General features: G+C 36.3%; 2 protein-coding genes across 2 annotated transcripts; one reads left to right on the top strand and one right to left on the bottom strand.

Annotated features, from left to right (window-relative positions):
* The first annotated feature begins 6,910 nt into the window (after positions 1-6,910).
* Positions 6,911-9,098, top strand: LOC117629844 (peroxidase 73-like). Its single transcript, XM_034362475.1, has 4 exons — positions 6,911-7,219; positions 7,336-7,536; positions 7,653-7,818; positions 8,276-9,098. Exons 1-4 carry the CDS (start codon positions 7,004-7,006, stop codon positions 8,680-8,682), a joined length of 990 nt encoding a protein of 329 aa, XP_034218366.1. The 5' UTR covers positions 6,911-7,003; the 3' UTR covers positions 8,683-9,098.
* Positions 9,099-10,845: 1,747 nt separating this feature from the next.
* On the bottom strand, positions 10,846-13,109 carry LOC117631738. The gene is made up of 2 exons (XM_034365026.1): positions 12,849-13,109; positions 10,846-12,200 (listed from the first exon to the last, which is right to left on the bottom strand). Exon 2 carries the CDS (start codon positions 12,197-12,199, stop codon positions 11,156-11,158), a length of 1,044 nt encoding a protein of 347 aa, XP_034220917.1. The 5' UTR covers position 12,200; positions 12,849-13,109; the 3' UTR covers positions 10,846-11,155.
* Positions 13,110-14,248: the final 1,139 nt, after the last annotated feature.

Here is a 14,248-nt window from a genome sequence, read left to right as displayed (position 1 = left end):
CTAAATAAATAAGACTTGTATAGTTCCGAATGTGGCAGAGTCATTCTTTTTTACAAAAAACTAACAATATTAAACCCAAAAAAAGCAGTATATCGCGAATGCAAAGAATTATTGTATAATACTGAAGTAGGATCACGTAAGATTTAAGGTTGATTATATCGTGTGACTATATTCTAGTATGACACAATATTTACTCCACATGTGTAGACCTTAATTTGCAGGTAAAGAGAAATAACAACATAAGAAAGGCAAAATACAGATGGTTGCGAGCGATGAGGGAAGGAAAAGGGTCCCAGACTTTAGAGTGTGTCTCAAGATTTCAAGACTTGACTCAGCGAAGGAATCTAATGGCTGCCATGCCATGTCGGTGTCCACTGGATCCTCAACTAACACCACCATCTATGATCCATGCCACTTCCAGTTTTTAAGTTCTCTCCGTACGAGAAAAATTAGTTTTTAAAAAACAAAACTATTAACTTGTAATCAGGGTTTTTGGCTAAACAAATAGATTGCGATCGGGTTCAAATTTGAGTTGTGCATCATCATCATTCAAGGATGTACGGACATTTAACCACAGAAAAAGTTATTAATGGTCATATTTGAACCTTTGGGGGGGGGGGGGGTGTGTGCAAGTGTTCTAATTTTATATTTTGATTTCTTTTATTAAGAAATTCAAATTTGCGCTCTTACATCTTAGCCCAAATGAGTAATTACAGTATATTACGGTTGTATGCTATATAGTATAATTTGTTTACATGTTATAATATAAGTGAATATTTATTGATATTATTTCCTAAAATGGGGAAATATCAACGCTATGTTGGCCACCCATATTATAACACAAGTTATACCACGTGGTCATACTACTGTACTATTACTTATGATTTATTATTCAATCCAACATGAAAAGAATGAGATGAAAGAAAGATCCTAGTGTTTCCGATTTAGTATTCTCATTGCAATTAAAGCTATAAAATATGTTTTATATGTGAAATATGAAGGTAAAATTCATCAAATTTATAAAGAATTGAAGAAGATTTTACAAATGAAAAAGATTATTCTAACAAGAAGAACACTACATTTTAGGGCCGGACCTCCTTGAGTGAAGGATGCATTATCATATGTGCATGCAGCATGGCTGAATGAACCACATGGTGCATGTGTGTTTTGAATGAGCAAGTACGAACCTACATTATGAAAGATGAACCAAACATTTATGGGATCTACCTAAATATGTGAAAAGACATTACCACGACTTTGGGTGCAATGTTCTCACATCTCCTCTACACTTGTAAAGTTGTAACTATAAACAATTGATGCTCTACACCGATATCCACTAGTAGGGCGGAGCTACAAGTCAATCCGAAGTGACCGTGGTCCTCCCAAGCTCCAGCAATCATGTAAAATTTATGAATTTTCATAATTGTTGGTCTTCTCAAGAAATAAAAGTTAGTTTCGTCACTGTCCTTAATAGCGTCTACAAAATAATCTAATAATTTGTATGAAAAATGCTACCATTAATTGCACCTAAGCTCGTGACGTATTCTCAGCCATTGATTAAGTAGTATGACCATTGAATTTTCCTAATTTGTAAAATGAAGATTTTATTCTTATAACTGTCGGCGAATCACAAAAATATTGGTATATTTTTGCTGCTTACTGATTTAATTTTTCGTTTATTTTTTTGTTTTGCGTCGCTGGCATGTCTTAATCACACAAGGATGTGAGGTTAATTTGAACCATAAACTGCTAATATTCTTTTGGCTTATTAGGCGTCTTCTTTCAACCAATAAAACGATAAGTAATAATAGTGCAAGATTTCAAAGTGCAAGTGGATTATGTAAAAACAGGGAAAGACAAATTATGTAATGCATGCGTGTTTGACTTAAGATGCCAAAGAAAAACACACAAACACAAAAAGTTATTTTTCTGAACAATTATAAGATACAACAACGGCAAAAAGATAGCTAAATGATCATCTATCTTTTCTCCTTTTACTTTATTTCCTTAATTTTTTCTACTCAAGCCAACTTTTTCCATAAAGATTAAAAGTGTTTTTTTTAAAATACGGAGGAGTGAAATTTCTTATATACACACACAATTAAGATGTCATGATGGTTCAAATCGGAGATCTCTTATCTATAAATTAAAATCTATTTCCACAGAATTAGACCGTGTTGATAAATTTTTAGTCTACTTTTTCCTTGAAAATTTTAATCATAAAGGTGACTAATAGATAAATTAATTAAGATTCTTCTTGAGACGTGGGCATGTCATGGTTTTGATTTAAATTATTTTCTCATCTGTTGAGAAGATTAATTAGGGTGACGACCTTCTGTCAATGCAAATTATTGGTTGGGTTCAGTATCACGGGCTTAATTATAAAACTAAAGTGCCAAGCCAACAATAAACTAAAGAGTAATAATTTTTTCCTTTCCATTTTCCGGGGAACCAAACGGAAACAGTCGGGGTTATAAAATTGTTTAATGCTAATGATGATCTATGGTGGAATCTTCGATCTAAGGTAATGTTAAATTATTGTTATGGAAAGCAATGCGTGATTTGGAGTTAGTGGTTGTACACGTGGCGTTTTGTGGAGTTGCTAACTTGTTGGGTACAGTGGGTAGATGCAGTGCATGGTGTGATTGGACCGTACAACCACATGTATGGTATGGCCCTATGGGATTGCTTGTCAACCCACCAAGTAAATCTTTTCCTCGCTATGAAAATGAATGTTCAAAATTTCAAGTTCACTGTATGTACGGCTCTGAGTTTATTTTAAGTTACATGAGTTGTGCCCACCGTCATCAATGGTTCGGAACCACCTTCTAGTGACATTATCAAATCCTTAGCTATAATGTTTTAGCAGTTTGAATTAATAACATGTTTACTTATGACCGGTGAGAATTGGAGTTGTTTTATTTTTTGCTTTTTTCTGCGTTTATTAATACATTGGTATTTGAATTATTTCAATTTCTGACTTCTTATGCGTTTATTAACACGAATTGCAATATACCCTGAAATTATGAAATGAGTCAATTAGAGGAGTAGTTGACCAATTCTAATTAGTTAATTCTCCCAGTTTTAGAATTTCTCACTTTAAGTAAACATACCCTAATAGGAAATGAAACAATAATGTAGGGAGGGCAGCCGGGTGGAATTTCATCTCAACAAGCAAAGAAAAAGGCCCCAGTTACATGTTGTTTCTTGAAGCTGACCTTTGGCCACACCCATCATAGCATGCCTTCAAAATCTTCCAACCTCAAGACTTGGCTTTTAGCTATGTGTGTGTGTGTGTATTCCATGAAAATAAGCTGAGCAAAATGGTCCAAGTGTCATCACCATGATTTTTCACACACTTCCTTTTCAAGTTTTCAACACCATCCTCATAGCCTACATGCATATAAAATAAAAGACAGTACACTAATAATTCAACATCTCTGACTTGCATCGCAGTGGGAAGGAACCCCACCAATACCTTATCAAACCCGAAATATCTATATCACATAATTATAGGACAAAACGTCACAACGAAATTAATCGTACTGCCCTAGCTTCTAGTGGTAGAAGCACCTATTTTTCTTTTTTCTTTCTTTTGCCTTTTTAACGGATATGTGATATATTGGTGTAGACAAATAATTTAATTCCAACCCCTGCTCTGTCTGCTTCCCTAAATTTTCCACCCCCACCATAGGTCATTATCAATGTTCTACCTAGCCACAACTTTTTCATGGTCATGTTTTTGTTGCCCAATTGGTGAGTTTTGGATTTGATGTGGGGCCGCTTCTCCTTTGGCGGTAATGGTCCAGGCCCATTCTAGAGGTCCAACAAGGGCTCTATCATTTTCTTATGGGTGATACTTTATGTTAACGAGTCGTGTACGTATCAGGTCATTTTCTCTGCGCTTGAAATTAGTGAATCATGAATCGTAATCACGTTCGTTTGTAATCATGTTGTATTTGGATTGATTCATGTGTCAAGTGAATGGAAAATTTAGCACTAAGTTTTCTTTATTTCCAAACTACACCCTCTTACTTATATATTATTTATAAATAATTGTTCACTCAATCCTAAATACTTACAATTCCATTAAAATGAAGTCAGTCGTGTTTGAAATTAACCCGACTGGTTTATTATTCGTGCTAGTATGCCGTGACATATTCGTGTAGACATTGCTAACCTTCCTTTTTCTTGAGCAAATTGGTCATGGGCAGGAAGGTCACACTCCTAAACACATTGGACTTAATGGGCTGGCCTTCTGGAGTTACAGAGACAAAGGCTTGGGAACAGCTTGAAAGACGAGCCCATTTTATACTTTAGGAAGCATTTTAAAACTCAACCTTTTTATTTTTAGATCGAATTTAGAAACTCAATATATGGGAAAGACTAAAGGAGATTTGGGCCCATTTGATTGTAACATAGTTGAAAATTTGGACTTTTTTATTTATTTATTTATATTTTTTTTTAAGGGGTGGCAATGAGTCATTTTAAAATTGGCCATGATTGAATGGGTGTCATTTTAACGATTGGTGTACTATTATAAACTCTTAAAATGTCATTTTCTTCAACCCAAAAAAAATGTCATTCATTTTCATTCAATGTAATAAAAAATTCTCCTAAAGATTTTAAAGAGAGGGAAAATTTCATATGTCCCCTTGAATTATTTTTCATGTTTTATATTGCCTTTTAGAGTTTCAACTTAGTCTTGAATTCCCTTGAATCTTCAAAACGTTCTAATGTTCTAGTGTTCATACTCATATGAAATTCACGCAAGCTATTTTAAAATAACTTTTTACAAATTTTGAAAACATGGGAACTCAAAATCAAATTAAAATTTAATGGAGTAAGTAGAACATAACAATCATTCGGGTGGCAATACTAAACTTTTTTCTAAACGAAATTAAATGAACTTTTCACTTGGACCATCTCACCTTTGAATTTGTGACGTGGCCTATCTGCGCTCAGAAGCCAAAATAGACGTAGTTGAATTATAAGATAGAAGACCGGCCCACATCTTGACTTAAGCAAACTGCGCAATTTATTGTTCTGTGTTGTCATGTGTAGGGTTTCTTGTGGCTGCTAGTAGTAGCCCCGAGTGCTATACCATCTATCAAACTCAAGCCATCAGTTCCTCTCATCAGAATTTATTGGTTTTAACTTTAAGACAAATAAATATAAGATGCAGTTTTTTAACCAGACAAGATATATAAGATAAGATGTTGGTTTCTTTGTGGGTACTCTACTTATAATTTCTTTCTCTCTATTTTTTTTTAATGAAAAAAAAACAAAACAAAACAAGTAGTAAACAATTCTAATGATCAATAGGGTGTTAGTTGAATTGACCCAGACTTTTGATATCTGTGAATTTTCCCCGTATAGTACACGTTTGTGAATTTCCCCATTATCCTTTCCTCACTTTTTCCTTTTTGTTTTTCTCCTTCAGTTTCATGAAATTCCCACAAATTGTGTTCATTTTATTAACTATTTCAACTTTTTATAAATTGTGCAAGTAACTAGTAATTTTGGGGAAATCAACGAAGACTTTGTCGAAACCAGAGTAACAAACCTGCCCTAGGTCAGACAACAACATGGCAACTAATAATTGACACCATGAATGAGAAACATTATCATTAATATAACATAATAATTAAGTTACGTGCATGAATGATATCCCAAATTTCTAATCATATCCTGTCTTTGAGTAACAACTATAATATTCTCTTGGACCGTCCAAAACCCTACTTTTTTCTCTTTATTTTTTTCCAAGGCCATGAATATGATCCAGAAAACTTCAATTAGAAAATGGGAAGAGAGATTACTCCAAAGTTGTTTAATACTTCTAGGCCAAACACTGACTTGGTATTCATTTATAAATTATAAGTCAACGTTTCACACTCTGTACAAATTTGCGATTATAATAAATAATTATAAGTTATTCACGCGTATATAGACAAGATCAATGCCTTATATTAGCTACATAAAATAGAGCAATTATTTTCGTTCGTTAATACAGCAATTTAGTTGGTACTCATCTCAAAATTGGGTCAACTTTCTCACTAGTCTAGTCAGCAAAATACATTCAGCATGATCCATCTTGGTAATTGGCCATTCCCATGTCGCTATAAAGATAAGATTCTGTTTTTAATTATTTATTAACCTGAAAAAACAACAAACCTTTTGTTTTCTGGTAAACAAAAGAACAATCTTTTTTCATATGTAACAAACCTACAAACCTACAAACCTACAAACCTACTATCATGTTTTGTTTTCAACTAAGAATAAGAAAGATCTGTGGCAAGTGGCAGGTCCAGCACCACTATTCTGGTATAGCAAGCCACAGCCCACAGAAACCTTAACGTGCATTCTACGTTCTATTTTACGTCTGTCTATATTAGCAGCCTCCAAACCCACTTTCTATCTTTATTAGGGTGTTTCTTACATGCACCACGTTTTTGTTTTTATTTTCCTCTAATTAATTAATATTCAAATTATAGCACAAACTCAGAAATTTGGACCAAGTTTGCAGGCATTAATAGCTGGACAAAGGAAGCAAATTGGCAATTTGACAGCCACAAATCAAGGTCTCTTTCAAACACTACATGCATGCTTTAATAGGAACCTTCTTTGTTACATCAAAAAGAAAGATGCTTAATCCAACTCGCATAAGGTCATGGAATTATGAGGAGGAGAAATATAGAAAATTACGATAGTATGATTACGTGGTACATTTTGTATACGTGTTATAATATAGGTAGACAATATAGCTTATTTTTTCTCTTTTTAGAAAATAATATTAATAAATATCCACTTATATTATAACATGTGTACAAGATGTAGCACTAGATCGTACTTCAGTAATATTCTAGCCATCATCCAGTTCTTTCTTTTTATATATATTTCTCCAGCCAACCACACCATTCAATCTCAGTCTCTCATTCAAAATATATAAAGACCTTTGCTTCTTCTCTTCCCCTGTGTCCTGCTAAATTCAATTTCTGCTCACATGGGTAGGCTCAATCCTATACTTGTTTGGTCGCTTTGCCTTAGTTTGTGCCTCTTTCTCTGTCCCACATCGGCGCAGCTAAAAACAAACTTCTATGCCAACGTCTGCCCCAACGTCGAAAACATTGTAAAAAATGTTGTCACTCAGAAATTTCAACAAACATTTGTCACAGTCCCAGCAACCATCCGTCTCTTTTTTCATGATTGCTTTGTCCAGGTAACTCAACTGCTAAATTTACCATAAGAAACTCAAAGATTGACAAGTTTTTTTAACTTGGGTTTCGATCAAAATCTGATCTTTGTTTTTTTGCTGTGAAAAATAAAATGGTTTAGGGTTGTGATGCTTCGGTTTTAGTTGCTTCCACTGGAAACAACAAAGCAGAGAAGGATCATCCAGATAATCTGTCATTAGCTGGAGATGGTTTTGATACAGTGATCAAAGCCAAAGCAGCAGTTGATGCAGTTCCTCAGTGCAAAAACAAAGTCTCTTGTGCTGATATTCTTGCCTTGGCCACCAGAGATGTCATTGTTCTGGTTTGTTCATGATCACATTAACTTCTGCTGCTTATTATTATTGTACCAATTAAGGGTGGGATTCGATGGTTCAGTTGATGTTAATGATAATTAAACGTGTTAATTATTTAATGCAGTCTGGTGGACCTTCGTATGCTGTTGAGTTGGGGAGATTGGACGGACTAAGTTCAAGTTCTAAAAATGTAGATGGGAACCTCCCCAAGCCAACCTTCAATTTGAACCAGCTCAATTCCATGTTTGCTGCCCATGGGTTGTCCCAGGCTGACATGGTCGCTCTTTCAGGTAAGATCGTGTCTCTATTGACCAATCATAATGTGATGGGTGTTGTGTGTGCGGGGAGAAATTCTTTGGTCCAACGGTTAGACCAAGTCATCCATCCGGCCACAAACATAAACAATAGAGCTCTTCGGCATTGGATGAGCTAGTCTGAGGCCATAGGGACTAAATGCAGAAGATTTACATTGTTTATGTGTTGTCAGATAAGTGACGTGATTAATAACCGAATTAATGAATTTATCAAGTGTGCGGATTTAGACACTAATTAATAAGGATTCCAAGCGTCCCACCTAGTAATTGTCTTTCGATTGGCACACATCACACACTTGAGATTTTAATGACTTTTTTTGCGCTATTAGCAACTGTGTTTTTTACAAAACTTTTCACTAACGACTTGTTATCCTTAACAAAGATTGTGTAGATTACTTTTATGGTACTAATAAGCAGCATCATGTTTTTGCAGCGGCGCACACCGTTGGATTCTCTCATTGCGACAGGTTTTCCAATCGGATTTACAGCTTCAGCGCAGGGAACCCAGTGGACCCCAGTCTGAACAAAACGTATGCAACTCAACTCCAACAGATGTGTCCAAAAAATGTGGACCCCGACATAGCCATCAACATGGACCCAAACACGCCCAGAACCTTTGACAATGTCTATTTCAAGAATCTTGAACTTGGGCAAGGCCTTTTTACCTCAGACCAGGTCCTTTTCACGGACGCAAGGTCTCAGCCCACGGTAAAAACCTGGGCCAAAGACAACGCTGCTTTTCAACAGGCTTTTATTACCGCGATGACCAAGCTGGGCCGGGTCGGAGTCAAGACCGGTAGTAAAGGAAACATTCGTAGCGATTGTAGTGTTCTTAACTAAGAGGGAAATTTTTGGGTTTTTTTTAAAAAAATTGAAGGTCAAACTGAATGTTGACTAAAATTCAGCTTCGGTTTTTATTTGTTAAAAAAAAAAAGAAGAAATTAAAATAGGATAGGATGGCAAAATTCAGCTTCGGGTTTTCTCTATTTTGTTTTTTAATTCCAATCATTTTATTTTATTTAGCTGGCGGTATATGTAATAATGGTTAGGATGGCAAGATGTCAATCTGCAATATTAGTGAGACAACTGGACTTGAGAGCCCCATTCAATTTGTTCAATAATTTCCAGATTCTCGTTATAAATTAATTTGCACAAAGAAGACTTTTGACTGTGTCTTGTGCATTGTTTTATAAGTCTTTCTTTTGTGGTCATGTAGAGCCCAACGCTGAGTCATTTGAAGGAGATTTGATTTTTCATTTTTGTTTCTTTTGAGAAAGGAGGTTTGATTTTTCAAGATGCTTAGCTTTTCATTATCCTCCACACTTTCTACTGTTCCTTGATGGTTTCGTGTATGTTTGCTAATCCTCAACTTAATCTGGTGTGATAAGACTCTCTCCCACTAATCCTTGTTTGCTAATCTTCATCTTAATTTGGTGAGACCCCATATGCAATGAAATGCTTGCAAGCTGTTTTTTGTTTAGACTCGGCCAATACGCTGTTTATTGAACTAAATTCATTTCCCAAACGGATGATTAATATTGTAGGGTAGGTTCTTGACCACTGGCTGCTAGTGAAGGAAAAGTCTAAAACATCACAATTAACAAGTCATCTTCTACAGATCTATACAAATCCATTTCAATCCCCATCTTGATATATGATCACATTAGTCCAGAGTCAAGACCTTCACTCGCATTATTTGTATGCAACATGCCCTTGTGTTTATCTGTAATGATGCAAGTAAAATTTGCACTAAGAGGAGGATTTGCGCAACCTTTGTGGTAAACATGGCTGCCCTATAAACAAGCTACTCATAGGGCCAGGGACCACAGATTCAATCAATCTATAGCTCAGGGTGTACCTGGTTTCGAAAGCAATGTTCTCCATGCAAAACAATAGCTCAGCAAGCTTAAGTTAAAACTATTGAATCCCAAATTTTGAAAGGGTAGAGCTATTCGTGCTCTTTGTAGGGGCTCAACTAGCATTCCCCTTTCAAATTTCATCCCTAAATGCACAAGCTGTATGATGAATGATAAAAAAAAGTCAATTTGGCTATAACTTACAATATATTCTATTTGTATTGATACATAACCTAGAAGGGAAGTTGGCTGAAGCCAATAGTTGGGGGAGAGTGCAAATGAAAAGAAACAGGACCCAGATTTGTGAAAAGCTGAAGATAAACTGTTCCACAATTCTAAAATGAGCATTTAGGTGCACATTACAGTCAGTAAATTTGTCTGCAACACTCAACAACAAGAAGACTTGACTCAATGTTTTTTTTCTTTTTTCAACTCCTTAAATCACAACTCAAGCATATCTATTTCCTTTAGCATTTGGGTTTGCGTACTCCATCTTCCACTCCCCCGACCCCCTCAACACACCCCACACACCCCTCATTTTCTTGTTTCAAATATAACGATGATTCTAGTCATCATTTTCTTGTTTCAAATATCTGTGTTTGGTGGTGGTAACTGTTTTGGGGATTCACTTCATTTATTTATTTATTTCGGGGACTTGAGTTTTCCCTTTTCTTCCCAGTCAAATGTTCTAGAAGGGAAGGCAGGGTTTTTAAATGATGAATTGTTCTTCCATACACAGTAAAGAATATTAATAACAGAAGTATACGCTATAGGTACTAAACACGCATAAGAAGTCAAATACATGCCTTCCACCTTAAACTTTAGTTTCTGCTTGACAGAAGTCCTAACTTAATTCAAAGTGCTTCATGTATATTTGTGTTTGAGTGTATGGCAAATAATTGATTTGAAGGATTTTCACATAGTAATACTAAAACGCTGAAGTGATTTTATTGCCACGTGCAGATCAAGGTCCAAAAGCTTTCAATAAATATCATCTTAAAGTTGATGAATACTGTTAGCAACCACACACCACACAAGCACACGTAGACATACACACACCGCATTCAAACATGGAACGAGTATACTGTTATCGTATCAAATAATGATTAAGAATCACATGTAACAAGAAACTCAACAATTGCAGCCCTGGAAACTTTGAAGATAAGCTCTATTAAGAAAGATAAAATCAATAAAAACAATAGATATATGTTGAGGAGTGCCACTGACCTATTTGTTACAGCTACATTCAAGTCCCCATGTGTCTATACCTCCCAATGTCAAGGTATCTGTTATAATCAGCTCTGAACCTATACAATCTAAACGCCTTGATCTAATTTTCCATTACTTCTACTTTTCTACTGTCTGCCCGTGCTCACTTATCAAAGCAACAAGGTCAGATCAATATTATCAAAACTTATGGCTTGAGCCGAAACATGTACTAGTCAGTCAGTTCTGTTTTATGATGCATGCAAGCAAACCTTTTCAAGTTTGGTTGGCCAATCTTCTCCAAGTAATAGAGGGTTCAAATCCATTGCGACCTGGAAGTCTAATATAGATGCCGAACTGGGCCTGGTGGGTCTCTGTATGTATCTCACTGGACGCATCCCATTTGAACTTGCTTGACTATGTCCTTGATCTATGTGTTTATCCAGAGACCTTGAACCAGCTAAATCTAAACAGGGCTTTATTAATCTCTTTAGGAAAATCTCAAGGCCATTATTCAACAAATTGGCACAATCCTCTGAGATTCCCATTCCCTCCATCGCCAACTTTTGCTCCAACCTCTTCCTTAAAGAACTAGTATCAGGTAGCTCACCACTGCTCTGACAAGTGTCATTGTAAATAGCAGGTCCTGATCCTTTAATTAACAGCTTTTTTGTCCTTCCAGAATTTATTGAGATGCCAAGAGGAGCTGTGAGAGGGCTCATGCTGTGAATGCTTGGGCTTTCAGCAGCCTGATCAACCTCTTCCCCATCTTCGACAGAGACAGGTGGTCTGCTTCCCAAAGAAAGCAGCTCGGTTGCCTTTTCTTGTTCTTGAATTTTGGAGATAGGACCCTCACATGCACCACTGTGGTTCTTACCCTGAGGCCTAAAAGGGGCAAAACCATCTCTTAACCTGCGATCGCGAAGATTTGGAGTTCTCCCTTTTCGAGGTGATTGGGGAAAATCTCTGCATAACAGTTGAAGACTACTTCTTTGACATCCATTTGGCACTTTAACACTCAGAGAACTTGCAATGTTGCTCCCTTTTGGTGGGGGAGTCCTTGAAAGGCATGCATTTTTGAGTATTGAACGGATGAAATGATTATGAAGACAGACATTTTCTTTCCCAATTGTTGCAATGCAGAGTCTATCAAAGTCGGGTTTGCTAATCTTGACACTCAAATATCTTGTAACAAGATTAAAGTACTTTCCCGCTTTTTGGCTCCCAATCTTCTTCTCAATCTGAGCTTTCAGTTCTAAAGTGTCTATCCGAGAAAATTGCCTGCTTGCTGGCATTCTGGTTTCAAATCAAAACCAAAATTCATTGAATTAGAAATCTAAACCAACCACTTATTCCTTATACTTTTATAAATTCTTTTGTTTTCATCTTCACCGTAACTCGCCAGTGAATTTAAGCTTTAAAAAAAATTGTCAACAGTGCCCATTGATAAACCCAAACATAACTATAGTATAAACTGCACAGAATTATATATTATAAAAACCAAACAAACCCAAATTCTACATCTCAAATCCAAACCCCAATTGATTTCGTTTGATCTTTTTTTACCAAGCTAATTTCAGTAAATAAAATTGACCTGCTGGAACAAGCTGTAGTACAGTGAAATTCGAAACGAAAGGTACAAAAACCCAGATAGTGAGTTAGCTGAAAAGGAAACATTTCAACTTCATTCAACTAACAAAACACTCAACCACCCCAATTACAGGCATAGCACACAATTTTCTCACCCAACTTAATCCAAAAGAAAAACAACAAACTTTCAAGAACTTAAGCTCAAGCCTTCAGATTCAAAAGACTTCAAAGTAAGAAAAATTCAATTTATTTCGTAGACCCAGTTCAGAATTTGACCAAGAAAATCGAACCCAATAAAGCAATTCAGACATTGAAACGAAAAAACCCAAGAAAAATACAGAAAATGGAACCAACCTGAATTCAGAAACTACGAAGCAGGATTTCCCTGAGCTTCACTGCACGGAACTGTAATTCTTCGATCACTGCATCTTCTACTTCATAGGGCTAGTAGGCAATACGCTGTTCAGAAGCTTCTTAGGTTGAGGCGAGTCAAAGGCACGTGCGTTTAGCAAAACGCCAATCATCGTAAGAGTTCATACATACTCGTTTACTCGCAGGTCACAAGCACACGTGGGCATTGCTGGTTATTAGCCCACCAATTATTTTTTTGTTTCCTCCAAAATTGTAAAAGGGCAAAATTTTCCTTCAATTTTAACACGATTTCTTAATCTCAAAATTTTTTTGCTTTGTCTTTTCAGATTTGTCACTTCTTTGGCATGTCAATCTAAATTATCTATAATTTTATTTTATTTTCAACTCATACATGTTGTATAAATCTAAATATACTTTCAACTCGATCATTGTCATATTAATTTAAGTTACATATATACATAATATAAACTTGAGGAAAATTATAACAATACTATTGAATTTTTACTATGAGTGTCACTTGACGAACTAAACTTGTCATCGTGCCAATTTACCATATGGACTAAGCTTTGTGCCAAAATGCCACCAACTCTCAAGACCGGAAGGAAACATTTTTGTTAAGAAAAAATTACGTGCGAGTCACGGAATCACTATTTTATTCATTTAACTCCTCAAATGGTATTCAATCTTTAGGGCAAATTTTTCAAAAACTCCGTTTTGGATTCTTTTAGTTTTGATCAAAATGATCTAGGGGTCTAAAATTGTAATAACCTAAAACAAAATATCTAAAAATTAGGATTAATTTATTCTAGCAAAAAGACGATTTTGTCATCGCATTATTCAATTAGGAAAAAGTTGACTTTTTAACCGAGAATGAATTTGGCAATTCCGCTTATGCCGTTGCGTAAGACACGACGAAACGAGTCCGTAGACACGGAGTAGACTCGAATCGGAGTTGTAACGAAGAAAATACGGTCAAAATACCGCGAAGGGCAAAATGGTAATTTGGAAAGAGGTCAGATTTTTATCCCTTTTCCTCTCTCTCTCTCTCCTCAGTTCTCTCTCCTCTCTCCTCTCTCTCACCTCCTCCCGCGCGCGACACCGCGCCACCCTCTCTCCTTCCAGCCCGTCCCGCCGCCACCACAGGCCGGCTCGATCTCCGGCGTGGGTACCATCGGAACTGCCTCGGCCCCGCCGTCCTTCCCCGATCCGTCGCCGCCCTTGGGCCGCCTGGAACTGGCCGAAAACTGGAGATTTCCGACCGATTTTCTCCCGAACTTCTCTCCGTTCGTTCTCCCTCAATTCTCAACCAAATCGTTCGAGTAAGGTATGGATTCTCACCTATTTTTCGTGCTCTAACTGATGGTTGGATGGGTTTTGATCGA

The sequence above is a fragment of the Prunus dulcis genome, chromosome 6 (genome assembly GCF_902201215.1).
Source record: "Prunus dulcis chromosome 6, ALMONDv2, whole genome shotgun sequence".
Classification (NCBI taxonomy): domain Eukaryota; kingdom Viridiplantae; phylum Streptophyta; class Magnoliopsida; order Rosales; family Rosaceae; genus Prunus; species Prunus dulcis.
Note: the sequence above shows the minus strand (reverse complement) of the source record. Positions and strands in the feature narration are given on the sequence as shown.

Bases quoted from the DNA above. Each gene is read 5' to 3' on its own strand.
- LOC117631738 (XM_034365026.1), bottom strand. From the start codon at position 12,199: ATGCCAGCAAGCAGGCAATTTTCTCGGATAGACACTTTAGAACTGAAA.
- LOC117629844 (XM_034362475.1), top strand. From the start codon at position 7,004: ATGGGTAGGCTCAATCCTATACTTGTTTGGTCGCTTTGCCTTAGTTTG. The intron at 7,537-7,652 runs GTTTGTTCATGA...TATTTAATGCAG, and splicing joins CCAGAGATGTCATTGTTCTG to TCTGGTGGACCTTCGTATGC. The intron at 7,819-8,275 runs GTAAGATCGTGT...ATGTTTTTGCAG, and splicing joins TGACATGGTCGCTCTTTCAG to CGGCGCACACCGTTGGATTC.